At 31.6% G+C, this 15,467-nt stretch overlaps 2 protein-coding genes across 12 annotated transcripts in view; one reads left to right on the top strand and one right to left on the bottom strand.

Annotated features, from left to right (window-relative positions):
- The first annotated feature begins 65 nt into the window (after positions 1-65).
- On the top strand, positions 66-11,296 carry ccdc77 (coiled-coil domain containing 77). Of its 2 annotated transcripts, none has more exons than XM_051098930.1 (12): positions 66-203; positions 1,961-2,008; positions 5,146-5,323; positions 5,424-5,566; positions 5,645-5,741; positions 5,835-5,916; positions 6,031-6,107; positions 7,562-7,710; positions 7,784-8,033; positions 10,197-10,322; positions 10,580-10,732; positions 10,941-11,296. In XM_051098930.1, the coding sequence occupies exons 2-12, from the start codon at positions 1,974-1,976 to the stop codon at positions 11,085-11,087; spliced, it is 1,437 nt and encodes a 478-aa protein (XP_050954887.1). In that variant the 5' UTR covers positions 66-203; positions 1,961-1,973; the 3' UTR covers positions 11,088-11,296. The 2 variants fall into 2 exon arrangements, with proteins under 2 accessions (XP_050954887.1, XP_050954888.1); XM_051098931.1 differs by lacking the exon at positions 66-203 and adding an exon at positions 220-387.
- Positions 11,297-11,329: 33 nt separating this feature from the next.
- The window catches only part of si:ch211-272n13.3 (ankyrin repeat domain-containing protein 26), a 48,715-nt gene continuing 44,577 nt past the window's right edge, over positions 11,330-15,467 (bottom strand). For 9 of the 10 annotated variants that reach the window (XM_051098920.1, XM_051098923.1, XM_051098924.1 and 6 more), the window contains one exon: positions 11,330-14,118. In XM_051098920.1, the coding sequence (XP_050954877.1) occupies positions 13,958-14,118 (161 nt within the window). In that variant the 3' untranslated portion in view covers positions 11,330-13,957. The remainder of the gene's footprint in view (positions 14,119-15,467) is intronic. The other variant, XR_007825692.1, reaches the window with a different exon arrangement.

Below are 15,467 nucleotides of genomic sequence, written 5' to 3'. Positions count from 1 at the left end.
CCCGTCCGGTGAGTGTCAGCAGGAAATAATGTCGAACTGACAGGCGCCTGCTGCGGGAGTCTGACACCAGGCTGCGTTGTTGTTGCGCAGACTCTGCGTCGCAGGGGACGCGGTCAGAACGCGCTCTAATACACACCGAGACTTCCGGTTTCTAACCGGCGTGTTTTAAAAGCGAGCTGCGAACATAAGCACACACACTCAAGGTAACTATTACACAAACATTTGTTTTCTCACGAGAAAATGATTTTGGCTATGATTTAATCGTGTAAGCGTGCGGTAAATATTGAAAATGACAGATGTAGTCGGTTAGTCAAATCATGATTGACCGTTATTTATGATATTTTGATTTTATTGTGCAACAGCAGCTGTTTACTGCACACCTGACAGGTTGGTGAATAAATAAAGTGACTAAAGTGAGCATTTAGGCTGTTAATTTGATCACACAATAGATTCTTGGTCTAAATAAACCTGTAAAAACGCTTTGTTCGTTCAGATTTCCCACCGCGTAGCGTCCCTGTGTTTACATGACAACCATTACCGTGCGTCACACTGATCACACCTGTATGTGAACAAAAGAGCTTTTCTTTGGGCTGTTTTTATGATTATTGACATATTACATGTTTGATGTGCCTTAATTTTAAAGTTTGTTCGTTTACAGATTATTATATGTACTGAAATCACCTTAAAATTTATATAATCAATCTATCATCTAACCATTACTACCTATTTATCTATGGCTAGCAACCAGAATCATGCTAGCAACTTGCTAATCATGCTAGAAACATGTTAGCAACTCTGCTAATCGTGCCAGAAACATGCTAGCAACTTTGCTAATCATCCTAGAAACATGCTAGCAACCTGTTAATCATGCTAGAAACATGCTAACAACTTTGCTAATCATGCTAGCAGCATGTTAACAACTTGGTAATCATGTTAGAAACATGCTAGCAACTTGATAATCATGCCAGAAACATGTTAACAACATGATAACAACTTGTTAATCATGCTAGAAACATGTTAACAACTTGGTAATCATGCTAGAAACATGCTAACAACTTTGCTAATCATGCTAGCAACATGTTAACAACTTGGTAATCATGTTAGAAACATGCTAGCAACTTGATAATCATGCCAGAAACATGTTAACAACATGATAACAACTTGATAATCATGCTAGAAACACGTTAACAACATGATAGCAACTTGATAATCATGCTAGAAACATGTTAACAACTTGCTAATCATGTTAGCAACTCTGATAATCGTGCCAGAAACATGTTAGCAACTTGCTAATCATGCTAGAAACATGCTAGCAACTTGCTAACAACTTGCTAATCATGCTAGAAACATGCTAGCAACTTACTAACAACTTGCTAATCATGCTAGAAACATGCTAGCAACTTTGCTAATCATGCTAAAAACATGCTAGCAACTTGCTAACAACTTGGTAGTCATGTTAGAAATATGCTAACAACTTGCTAATCATGTTAGAAACATGCTAACAACTTGCTAATCATGCTAGAAACATGCTAGCAACATGCTCGTAATTTGCTAATCATGCTAGTAACATGCTGTTAATTTGCTAATCATGCAAATTACATGCTAAGTACATGCTAATCATGCTATTTCAGACTGAAAACCATCCAAACTTAAAACTTTTTAAACTTTGTAAACTTTTTAAACTTTTCAAACTTTTCAAACTTTTTAAAACTTTCTGGTCCGGCTTTCTCAAGCCAACTTAAAGTTTGTCTTGACAAACTTTTTTATTTATTATTTATATATTACATGTATGATTTGCCTTAATTTTAGATTAAAATTTGTTCGTTTACAGATTATTATGTACTTAAAATCACCTAAAAATGTATATAAATACAGTATTTTAATTTGATATATTTATTTTATTATTATATTTTTTATTGTATTTTGAGTGTGTCACATTAAATTCTGTTTTAAATTTTAGGCCATACACTGTGATGATGGATTCTCCTCCTGCAAAAGACCGTAAAAGGTAAAAAAGGATTATTGTAGAATATTATTACAATGTAAAATAACGTTTTTCTATTTTAATATACATTAAAATGTAATTTATTCCTGTGATCAGCATCATTACTCCAGTATTCAGTGTCACATTATTATTGTGATCAGTGCTGGAAACTGGAACCTGTGATACTTTTTTTTCAGGATTCTTTGATGAATAAAAAGTTAAAGACAACACCAGTTATTTAAAACATAGATTTTTAGTCTTTTCTAACATAGATACTACTGTTCAGAAGTTTGGGGTCAGTAATTTTTTTTTTTTAAAGAAATTTATACTCTTATTCAGCAAGGATGTTAAATAATACTTAAATAAAAAGTAATAGCAAAAACTTATATTGTTAGAAAATATTTATATTTTGAATAAATGCTGTTCTTTTTACCTTTTTATTCATCAAAGAATCCTTAAAAAAATATCACAGGTTCCAAAAAATATTTGGGAGTACAACAATAATTATAATAATAAAGCATACACTACCAGTCAAAAGATTTTTAATGTTTCTTAAAGAAGTCTCTTCTGCTCACCAAGCCTGGACTTATTTGATCCAAAACACAGCAATAGTAGTAATATTGTGAAATATTTGTTCTGTTTAAAATAACTGTTTTTGAATATATTTTAAAATGTCATTTATTCCTGTGATCAAAGCTAAACGTTCAGCATCATCACGCCAGTATTCAAAAACAGTAAAATTGTGAAATATTTTTACTATTTAAAATAAATGTTTTCTGTGTGAACACATTTTAAAATGTAATTTATTTCTGTGATTTCAAAGTTGAATTTTCAGCATCATTACTCCAGTCACACGATCCTTCAGAAATCATTCTAATATTCTGATTTGTTGCTCAAAAAAACATTTATCTTTATTATTATACTGAAAACAGTGGAGTAGAATTCTTTTTCAGTTTTTCTTTGGATGAATAGAAAGTTCAAAAGAACAGCATTTATCTGAAATAAAAATCTTTTGTAACATTATAAAAGTCTTTAACATCACTTTTGATTAATTTATACCATCCTTGCTTAATAAATGTATTAATTTATCCCCAAAAAAAGAAATAGATAAATATCAGATAAATACTGATATTTGGATCATTCTATTTATTAAATATCCTGTAAAAAAAAAAAAAAAAATTACTCAACTGTTTTAAATATTTAAATATTTTGTCAGCAAATCAACGTATTAGAATGATTTCTGAAGGATCACGTGACACTGAAGACTCCGTGAAAAATTCAGCTTTGAAATCACAGAAATGAATAAATTTTTTAAATATATTCACACAGAAAACAGTTGTTTTAAATAGTAAAAGTATTTCAAAATGTTACTGTTTTTGCTGTACTTTGAATCAAATAAATGCAGGCTTGGTGAGCAGAAGAGACTTCTTTAAAAAACATTAAAAATCTTACCGTTCAAAAACTTTTGACTTGTCATGTAGATCATGTGACACTGAAGACTGGAGTAAATTATACACTGCTCAAAAAAATAAAGGGAACACTAAAATAACACATCCTAGATCTCAATGAATGAAATATTCTTATTAAATACTTTGTTCTTTACATAGTTGAATGTGCTGACAACAAAATCACACAAAAATTAATGTCCTTAAAACAAGTCAAAATGAGGCTCAGTAGTGTGTGTGGCCTCCACATACCTGTATGACCTCCCTACAACGCCTGGGCATGCTCCTGATGAGGTGGCGGATGGTCTCCTGAGGGATCTCCTCCCAGACCTGGACTAAAGCATCCGCCAACTCCTGGACAGTCTGTGGTGCAACGTGGCGTTGTTGGATGGAGCGAGACATGATGTCCTAGGTGTGCTCAATTGGATTCAGGTCTGGGGAATGGGCGGGCCAGTCCATAGCATCAGTGCCTTCGTCTTGCAGGAACTGCTGATACACTCCAGCCACATGAGGTCTAGCATTGTCTTGCATTAGGAGGAACCCAGGGCCAACCGCACCGGCATATGGTCTCACAAGGGGTCTGAGGATCTCATCTCGGTACCTAATGGCAGTCAGGCTACCTCTGGCGAGCACATGGAGGGCTGTGCGGCCCTCCAAAGAAATGCCACCCCACACCATTACTGACCCACTGCCAAACCGGTCATGCTGGAGGATGTTGCAGGCAGCAGGACGTTCTCCACGGCGTCTCCAGACTCTGTCACGTCTGTCACATGTGCTCAGTGTGAACCTGCTTTCATCTGTGAAGAGCACAGGGCGCCAGTGGCGAATTTGCCAATCTTGGTGTTCTTTGGCAAATGCCAAACGTCCTGCACGGTGTTGGGCTGTAAGCACAACCCCCACCTGTGGACGTCGGGCCCTCATACCACCCTCATGGAGTCTGTTTCTGACCGTTTGAGCAGACACATGTACATTTGTGGCCTGCTGGAGGTCATTTTGCAGGGCTCTGGCAGTGCTCCTCCTGTTCCTCCTTGCACAAAGGCGGAGGTAGCGGTCCTGCTGCTGGGTTGTTGCCCTCCTACGGCCTCCTCCACGTCTCCTGATGTACTGGCCTGTCTCCTGGTAGCGCCTCCATGCTCTGGACACTACGCTGACAGACACAGCAAACCTTCTTGCCACAGCTCCCATTGATGTGCCATCCTGGATGAGCTGCACTTCCTGAGCCACTTGTGTGGGTTGTAGACTCCGTCTCATGCTACCACTAGAGTGAAAGCACCGCCAGCATTCAAAAGTGACCAAAACATCAGCCAGAAAGCATAGGAACTGAGAAGTGGTCTGTGGTCACCACCTGCAGAAGCACTCCTTTATTGGGGGTGTCTTGCTAATTGCCTATAATTTCCACCCGTTGTCTATTCCATTTGCACAACAGCATGTGAAATTGACTGTCAATCAGTGTTACTTCCTAAGTGGGCAGTTTGATTTCACAGAAGTGTGTTTGACTTGGAGTTACATTGTGTTGTTTAAGTGTTCCCTTTATTTTTTTGAGCAGTGTATTTTAAAATATATTCAAATAGAAAACATTACTTTATATTGTAATAACATTTTGCAGTATATTACTATTGTATACTATTGGGGACCATATGGATGAACGAAGCATATCTGAAATCCCAAGTAACACACTTTTAAGCATCTCTTACTCTTTTTCTCTGTTTGTGTCAGTCCTGGGCTCAGCCCGCAACATGAGCCTCCGTTGCCCTCAATCTCTGAGCGCCTGGCGTACCTGCGGCCGTCCCGTGAGCTGCTGGAGTTCTACAGGCAGAAAGTGGCGCAGTTTGATGGAGAACATGATGACCTGCTGCAGATGCTGGAGAAGTACAGGAGCACCGCAGAGGAGCAGGTGACCTGTGGCCTCCTATCACCTGGATTATGTTCCTGCTCTGTCCACCTTGTACTGTTGGTTTTTGCATATGCATATAATGCCGTGCGTGTTTGTGCAGCATAAGTTGCAGTGGGAGGTGCGTCAGCGCGAGGAGGAGATCGCAGAGCTCCAGAACGCTCTCAGTGACATGCAGGTGTATCTGTTCCAGGAGCGAGAGCAGGCGCTGCGACTCTACGCCGAGAACGACCGCCTCAAAATCAGGTCAGATGTCTCCTCAGCACGCATACGAGAGCACAATCGTGACATCTGAGGCTGAAGTGGTTTTTTTGTCACCGTCAGAGAGCTGGAGGACCGGAAGAAGATCCAGCATCTTCTAGCGCTGGTGGGGCCGGATCCGGGCGAGATCACGTATTTCCTTCGCGAGCCTCCACACAAGGTTCAAAACAACACAAATCTATCTTATTTTGTGAAGTTTTATGCTTTCTTTTGGATTGGAATTTATTTTGTTTTGTAATAATATGATTTTTAGGTCACAGTCCCTCAAAAGAAGGTGCAGCTGAGATCACATGAGGAATCAAAGGTGATGAAACCGAGGCCTGTATCTGTGAAAGGTTTGCTCTTTTTTTTGTTTCAGATGTAGTTACTAGTGACTAAACTGTGGTAGTTTAATGGGTGGATTGAATCATCTTGTCTATGTAAACAGCATGTGGTGTTTCAAACTACAGGAAGCAGGAAATCGTCCAAGGAAGAAGATGCTAGTTCAGAGCAGTACAAGAGAGACAACCAGACATTACTCCTCCAGGTGTGTGTCTCTCTTATGGTCAACAAGGCTGCATTTATTTGATCAAAATTGCAGTAAACTTGTGAAATATTATTACAAATTAAAACATTGGTTTTCTATTTGAATAGAAATTATTTAAAAAATGCAATCTATTCCTTTGATGTAAAGATAAATTTACAGCATCATTATTCCAGTCTCCATGATTTTAATTGTAATGATGTATTAAAAAATATTATAAATGTCAATATGTTATAATTTAATATCAATATAATACACACATTTTGTTTTGTAAATATTTTAAACTGATATATATTATAATTTGTTATATATGTAACATATGTTATAAATGTTATTTTTACATATTATAAATATTATATAAATATAGATGTACATAACGTGTAGATATACATATAATTTGCTTTAACTCTTTTGGTGCAGAATAAACATGTTAAATATAATTACATTAAATATTTTTTAAATAATATTTTAGTTTATATGTTTTAAATATCAATATTTTTATGAATACTTTTAAATTTTTTTTATTATATATTATAAATGTCAATGTTTTACAATTTAGCTTTAAATTAATAATATAATTATAATAATTAATATATAATAATTATAAATATTCTATAAATATTGAGGTACATCATTTGTAGATATATATATATATATATATATATATACATAATTATATTATATATTATTTTGTTATTTTTTATATATTTTAAACATCAATATTTGAGTACTTTTAAATTAAAAATTATATATATTATTTTAGCCTATTATAATTGTCAATATTTAAATTTCATTGTAGTTTTAAAGCAACAATGTATAATTGTAATTATTTTATATAAATATTCTATAAAGATGAACATTAAATTTAAACATTTAATTAAAATTAAAATATATACATTAACATTAAGTGTATAATTATGTAAAGTGTATAAATATGTAATGTTAATATTTACATTTTATCTTTAGTTTTAAATGAATAATAAATAATTTTAGCTATATTTTATATAAATATTCCATAAATATAGATATACATAATGTGTAGATAGATATACATATAGAATAAACGTTTTAATCAAATATAATTATATTATATATTATTTTATTATTGTGTGTGTTTGTGAGTGTATATATGTGTTGATATTTTAAATATATAAAAGTAACAAAAAATAGTAGAACAACATGTAATTATATTTAAATGTTTAAATGTAATGTTTATTATAAATATCAGTATTTTAATTGTATTATTTAGCTTTACATTTAAAAAATATATAATCATTTTATATATATATATATTCTATGTAGATGTACATAATATACAGGTATACATAGAATTTGCTTTAATTTAGAATTTTTTGTTGTTGTGCAGAATAAACATTTTAATTTAATAAGCATATGCTAATTAAAAAAAAAAAAAGTATTTGCTGTGTTTAATGGCTGCTGTTGTTGTATGAGTCCAGGTGGAGGCGCTGCAGGCTCAGCTGGAGGAGCAGACGCGGCTGGCTAAAGAGCAGGTGGAGGCGCTGCTGGAGGATCGACGCATTCATCAGGAGGAGAGACAGGTACAGCACCAGCGTGACCAGGACAGAATCACAGCTCTAACCGACAAGTAAGTTCATCCCTCCTTCTGATTTACCAAACCCTGAGCATCAGACTTCAGCGAGACTCTCTCACGTGTTCAGACTGCAGCGCACGCAGAACCTGCTGTACGAGAGCACCAGGGACTTCCTGCAGCTGAAGTTTGAGAGTCGAACTCACGAGAAGAGCTGGATGCTGGAGAAGGACCGTCTGTTGCGAGAGCTGGACTCTTGTCAGGAGCGGCTGCGAGAGGAGCGCACTTTCCCAGAACAACCTCTACCTCTGTCTGAAGATGCTCTGTTAATTACACAGCCCAAACACGAGACCAGCCAGACACACCGGGAGGAGATCAGGGTCAGTCAGCTGATTTGTGTCTGCTCTGATTTTCTTCTTGTTTTAAATAACTTTTCAAACTTTTAATGGCAAGGAGCCCCAAATATGATGATAATAAATCCCCTTATTAAATGGTAAAGGCAGCTATATATTTTAGAGTTTTAGATTTAAAATGTGTGCGAAAAATAGTGATTAATTTTTTATATATATATATATATATATATATATATATATATATATATATATATATATATATATGTATGTATGTATGTGTGTGTGTGTGTGTGTGTGTGTGTGTGTGTGTGTATGTGTAAATAATAGTAAATCTATTAAAATTCTTCTATTAAAATTTATATAATATATATGTATATTCATCTAATTTAAATTTTATATTGATTACCTTTAAGAATAAAATATTATAAACATCTATTTTATATTTTCAGATTTTTATATTCCTGATATATAACATGCATATGTTATCTACTGTATATCAATATAATGTATAGGTATGCTTATAGATTCTACATAAATTTTTTTTTTTTTTTAATTTGTGTAGTTTTTTTTTTTTTTCATTTGTATTTTTTATTTATAGTTAATTTTAGTATATCAACTTTAAACAAAAAAATAAGAAATGCTGCCTTGGTAACTAGCTAGTTTAATATAAATGAATATTATGTATTTTAGTAAATATATAATATTTTAATAAAATAATTATTAATTATACATATTAATTAGATGTAAATATTATATTAATAAACTTTAAGAGTCAACTTGAAGAATTAAACATATATATACACTACCGTTCAAAAGTTTGGGGTCAGTACATTTTTATTGTTTCTTTTTTTTTTTTTTTTTTTTTTTTTTTTTTTTTTTTTAAGAAATTAATACTTTTATTCACCAAGGATGTATTAAGTTAATAATTAAAAGTTTATTAAAAGTTAATAATAAATAATTTACATTGTTATAAAATATTTATATTTTGAATAAACACTGAACTTTTTAAACTTGTTATTCATGAAAGAATCCTGAAAAAAAAAATCACAGGTTCCAAAAAATATTTGGCAGCACAACTGTTGATATTATCCAACATTGATCATTCTAATAATAAATCTGCATATTAGAATGATTTCTGAAGGATCATGTGACACTTAAGACTGGAGTAACAGCTGATAAAAATTCAGCTTTTCATCACAGGAATAAATTCTATTTTAAAGTATGTTAAAATAAAAAACATTATTTTATATTATAAAAACATTTTGCAATATTACTGATTTTTTTCTATATTTTTAATCAAATAAATGCAGCCTTGATGAGCATAAGAGACTTCTTTAAAGACTATTACAAGTCTTACTGACCCCAAACTTTTGAACTGTAGTGTGTGTATATATATATATATATATATATATGTATAATATATACCTACATAATTAAAATTACGTAATGTTAATAGATACTCATTTTATATATACCTACATAAAATAATATAATTAATATGTATAATATGTTAAAATTGCATAATATATACATATGCATATAAATTGTACATCATTTTTTTTAAATAGTTTTTAATAGTTTTAAGTTTAGTATATCAGCTAAATATTATATTATTAACCTTTAAGAATCAACTAAGAATTAAACAGATATATATATATATATATATATATATATATATATATATATATATATATATATATATATATATATACACACACATTAAAAATGATGTAATATGTATAAATTGTGATTTTTTTTTTTTTTTTTTAATTTGTGTAGTTTTTTTATAATATTTAATATATATTTAATATATACATTATACATATTTATTATAAAAATAATAAAAAAATAATATATATATATATATATATATAAATTAAATTTAAACATATTAATCAACTTTTAAGAATTAAACGTTAGAAATATCTATTTTCGTATATTTTTAATGTAATTTATATTTCTGATATATAACGTTTATATATTTGTTATTGACTGTATGTGTATAATGTATAGGTATGCATATAAATTGTACATATGAATTACATTTCAGTTTTAAATTGTAATTTTTAAAAGTATAATAGTTTTGTGCAGGAGAAGTATGTTTTAACTGAAAACTGTTTTACAGAGAGGAATTGCATTCTCTTTAATCTTTTAAAACAAGACTTTATCCAGGTCTTTTTTTCCCAGCAGGCTTTGAGGGAGGAACTGAAACAGGCTCATAAACTGGCTGACATGTACCGAGAGCAGTGTGTGAATCTGGAGACAGATCTGTCCCAAATCAGAGAGGAGGGCGATGTGGGCCGAGAGATCTTCAAAGTACGCAAACAAACTCCTTCACCAGAAGAAAACAAAAAATGATTGATTAGCCACCCTCATGTGTTCCTGTAGCATAATGTCCTATGAACAAGAGCAGCCTAAACATCATGCTAAATATCTCCTTTTATGTTCAATAAATTAAAAAGGAGTACTATTTTGAAGCATGTGAGGGTGCTTTTTATATGAAAATATTTTGATATTTTACTGGAGTGTTGCAGTGGCTTTATTATCTGATTTTTGCGTATGTGTGTTTTTAGGAGCGCTCTGATAAGATGGCCAAACGTCTGCAGCTGATGACTCAACGTTATGAAGCTCTGGAGAAAAGACGGGCCATGGAGGTGGAGGGATTCAAGACTGATATCAAACACCTGCGGCAGAAAGTCAAAGACGTGGAGAAATATCTCTTTAAAGTCAGTCGTTTCTCTTATGTATCTGCTTTAAGAATATATTGTGTTTGTGTGTCTTCTTAGCTTGAGGTTTTCAGCTACACACGAACAAGATATCAGTATAGATCTGAAATCGGCAAACAATTGTTTGTTTGCTAGTTATTTAAATTAGCAGTAATAATGCAAGTTTATTCAAAATAATGCCTATTTTGATAACTTTGTTTTTCACTAGTTGACACTCAACGTGGGCCCTGATCAAGACCTGGCGATTCTCCATGAAGTTCGACAGACCAACAGCCGCACGGTAAAGGTCCAGAATGAGCTGAAGAACCTGAGGGCCAAAATCTACAAACTGGAGAACAACCTGAGATTCTGTTGAAGACTCATAAGATGAACTCTTAACAGCTCAGGCCTCACATTATGTGCTTTACAGTCAAATATTCATCCATTTCTTTGGGTTTGATGATTTGGAGTATCAAGAGTGTCTGAGACACATCACTGACTGAATGATTCAGAAGCAAGCTGGATGTGTTTATTTGTGATGTTGAATTTTGTATATTAAATAAAGGTTGATTTTTATATTCATTATGAAAGTGGTCTGACACAATAACAAACACAACAATAAGGCCCATGTTTGTTTTATAGCTTTTAAACATCTAAAACATTTCAAGTCAAAAACAATACTGAAATTCTCGCAAGAGACCGTACATATTTCAGCTGACAAAAACTAAAACATACAAATTAATCTGATGAAAACTATCAAAACACACTCATGTCATATTTCACCACAAATTTTTTTTTTGCATAATACACAATTAAGTTAAGCACATTTTCTCCTCCAACTGTCATTAACACACCAAAAAATGTATATATATATATATATATTAATATATATATTTTTACAAAGACACGTATATATAATTTTGTTTTCTGTATCTGTACTAGATGAAATAAAATAAGTATTTTTTCAGATTTAATTTTTTCAGTTAACATTTATCTTATTAAACAAGCTTTTTTAAAATGTTTTGTTATTTTGATACATGAACTAAAAATAATTGAGAAATATTGGCTATTTTATTTTTTTTTAGTTTAATTTTTTTCATATTTAACTTTTCCAGTTAATGTTTATTTTACTAAACAAGCTTTTTTTTTATTGTTTTTTAGTTATTTTGATCTGGTTTTAGTAATTTTCATCTGTATTTATTTTTAAATATTTTAAAATCTGTTTAATTGTCAAGAAAATATCACAATGCAAAAAACATTGTTTTATGGATATTATGCAAATAAGCATAGGCATTTTTTAAATTATGTAATAAAAATATTTCTTTACTTTTACACATGTAAACATGTTATTAAAATGTACAATTGTATATGCATGCTAGTGTTTTTAATTTTGTTTTTTATATATTATTTATATATAATGCATGCATGTAATACATGTATGTGTGTATATATATATATATATATATATATATATATATTTACACACACACACACACACACCCCATATATATATATATATATGTACATACATACACACAATACGTATACATACATACGAGGGGCTGTCAAAACCATATTAATCCAGATTAATCACATACAAAATAAAAGTTTGAGTTTGCCTTATATATGTGTGTGTACTGTGTTGAATTATCATGCATATATAAATACAAATACATTCATGTATATATTTAAGAAATATTTACAAGTATATGTATTTACTATAATTTTTGTATAATTTATATTATATAAATAAAACTATTATGTATGTAACATATTTCTCTTAAATATACACATTAGTTAGTGTGCACATATATATAATAATTACACACAGTACACACAAATATATTAGGCAAACTCAAACTTTTTTGTATGCGATTAATATATATATATATATATATATATATATGTATGTGTGTGTGTGTGCGTGCATATATACACAGACAAACACAAATGTGTATTTACATACACACACATACACATTATATATATTAATTATAATATATATTAAATGCAGTAATGAGAATTTAGGTTTAAAATGTGCTTAACTGTTAAGAAATTGTCACAATAAAAAAAAAAAAAAAGCTATTTTTATTAATATTATGCAAAAGATAATTTATGCAACATCTGAAATGATGACCTGGTACAATTCATGAAGTTCACTCATACACACAAAACGATTCATCCTGAGCACAGCGAAGCGGTGACACTGTCACATCTAGAAAAATCACCAGATTTCCATCTAGTCTCGTCTCATTCAAGTATAGCATTTGTTTCCCAAAAAACATCTCCAAATGAGAGTTTGGTCATTTGAAATTACAATAAGTTGAGTATATTGCACGACAGCGTAGAATGTACCATTGTCATTACTTGGCAATAATATTACCGGTACACACGTAACACTCTTTATAATAAGCCAAAATATATACATAGTCAACTAAAACCCACATTTGATTAAAAACATGTCTTCATAACAGGGACGCAACACTGAAAGCTGCACATGTACCTCGAAACCTCAACAACGCCCATATGGCTTCAACAATGACCTAAACACGCTTTTGCTCCTGAGGCAAGAAAGTGCATTGTCACACTCGATTAAAGATCACAAAATGATTGTAGTGTCGAAACTTTGGCCTTTTGGTGGTCTGAACTAATACACGAGTCCAGTCTGATGGCCTCATTACAGTCTCTGCAGAGATAGTTTTGCTCATGTTATGATATATCTCAAGGCTGCATTGTTCCTGACCGGCAGGAATCAGTCTGGTGACCTGGATTTTACAAGTATGAATATATTCTTCTTCAGTAATGAGCCTGAGTATGTTAAACAAACTCTGACAAACATGTTCATGTAGACTTGGTCATTAAAGGAATAATTCCTTTTACATCACTTGCTCACCAACAGATCATCTGCAGTGAATGGGTGCCGTCATAATGAGGTTACTTGTTTTTAATCAGCTGTTTGGACTCTCATCCTGACGGCAGCCATTCACTGCAAAGTATTCATTGGTGAGCAAGTGATGGAATTAGTTTTAAAGAAGACAAACTTTTCTTAAGATGGCCAGCAAATTTTCATTTTTGGGAGAACTATTCCTTTAATGACCACAAGGAGGCACTATAACTTTTAAAACACCAGCTTTAGTAAACAAACTTATGTTTTATCAATCTAAATGGGTTTTAGGGAGGTTCATTAGCACGTCTTGAGAGGGTTTGTGGGTTGATTGTGTTCACAGTGTGTGGACTGACCGTGGGTCAGATCATGTAGTTCTTCTTCAGCACCTCCAGGTACTGTTGAGTGGCTCTGCTCACGGGGTCCGGCTGCTCCAGACTCGCATTTAGGTTCAGGTTTTGAGAGCCGGAGGCCGATCCTACAGGAGACATGCGGGCAGTTCCTCCTTCCATCTCTCCTGTCACTAAGAGAATGACACAAGAATGACAATTAAGTCACGTTTGAGGCCAATAAAATTAATACAGAATGCATTTTGCATGGACCTGAGAGGAGATCAAACCAGTCATAATGCAATTCTAAGATTGAATTAACACTGTAAAGTCTGACATTTGAAAGAATGGAGTATTGAACCTTTAGGCAAAATCTAAAAAAAAAAAAAAAAAAAAAAAAAAAAAAAAAAAAAAAGTTGATTTTTTTTTTCTTCTTCCTCGAGTATGATACTTACGTATATATATATATATATATATATATATATAAGGGTCATTTTTTTCATATGAAAGCTTAATAAATAAATACAACAACATGACAATATTTGGCTGATACAACAGGAATCTGAGGGTGCAAAAAAATCAAAATATTGAGAAAATTGCCTTTAAAGTTCTTCAAATAATGTTCTTAACAATGTATATGACTAATTAAAAAATTAAGATTTCATACATTTACAGTAGGAATTTTACAAAATTTCTTCATGGAACATGATCTTTACTTAATTTCCTAATGATTTTTGCCATAAAAGAAAAATCAATAATTTTGACCCATACAATGTATTTTTGGCTATTGCTACAAATATACCCCAGTGACTTAAGACTGGTTTTGTGGTCCAGGGTCACAATATATATATGTATGTGTGTTTGTGTGTGTATTATATGTATATATATATATATATATATATATATATATATATGCAATTTAATGCAGTTGCACATATTTATATGGCCAAAAACAAACAAAAAAATCTGATAGCTTGTAACTTAAATCAACTGGATCTTTATAATAGTATAACAGACTATTTAGTATAGTAAGATGATAATAAGTAGTAAACCAAAGTGTTCATCTTGAAATATTACTAGCAACATTAAAGTTAATCTTGCATGTATTAATTTTAGTAGATTTTACTGTAAAAAGACATGAACATTTTTTCAGGAAATTTGTGCATCAAAATTATAGACTTTTCAGAGGAAATATGTGACCCTGGATCTCAAAACCAGTCATAAGGGTCAATTTTTAGAAATTTAGATTTATACTTTAACTAAAAGCTGAATAAATAAGCTTTTCATTGATGTACGAATATTTGGAAGAGACACAACAATTTGACAATCTTGAATCTGAGGGTGCAAAAAAAAATAAATATTGAGAAAATCACCTTTAAAATTGAAGTTCTTAGCAATGCATATTACTAATCAAAAATTAAGTTTAGATATATTTATAGTAGCAAATTTATGAAATATCTTAATGGAACATGATCTTTACTTACTATCCTAATGATTTTTGGCATTAAAAAGAAAAATCGATCATTTTAAACAATACAATGTA

This window comes from Labeo rohita, chromosome 25, assembly GCF_022985175.1.
Source record: "Labeo rohita strain BAU-BD-2019 chromosome 25, IGBB_LRoh.1.0, whole genome shotgun sequence".
Lineage (NCBI taxonomy): Eukaryota > Metazoa > Chordata > Actinopteri > Cypriniformes > Cyprinidae > Labeo > Labeo rohita.
This window is presented reverse-complemented; position numbering and strand designations above follow the sequence as displayed.

Excerpts from the sequence above, each read along its gene's own strand:
- ccdc77 (XM_051098930.1), top strand. The coding sequence starts at position 1,974 with ATGATGGATTCTCCTCCTGCAAAAGACCGTAAAAG. Across the intron at positions 2,009-5,145 it reads CCTGCAAAAGACCGTAAAAG|TCCTGGGCTCAGCCCGCAAC; the intron begins GTAAAAAAGGAT and ends TGTTTGTGTCAG. Across the intron at positions 8,034-10,196 it reads CACACCGGGAGGAGATCAGG|GCTTTGAGGGAGGAACTGAA; the intron begins GTCAGTCAGCTG and ends TTTTCCCAGCAG.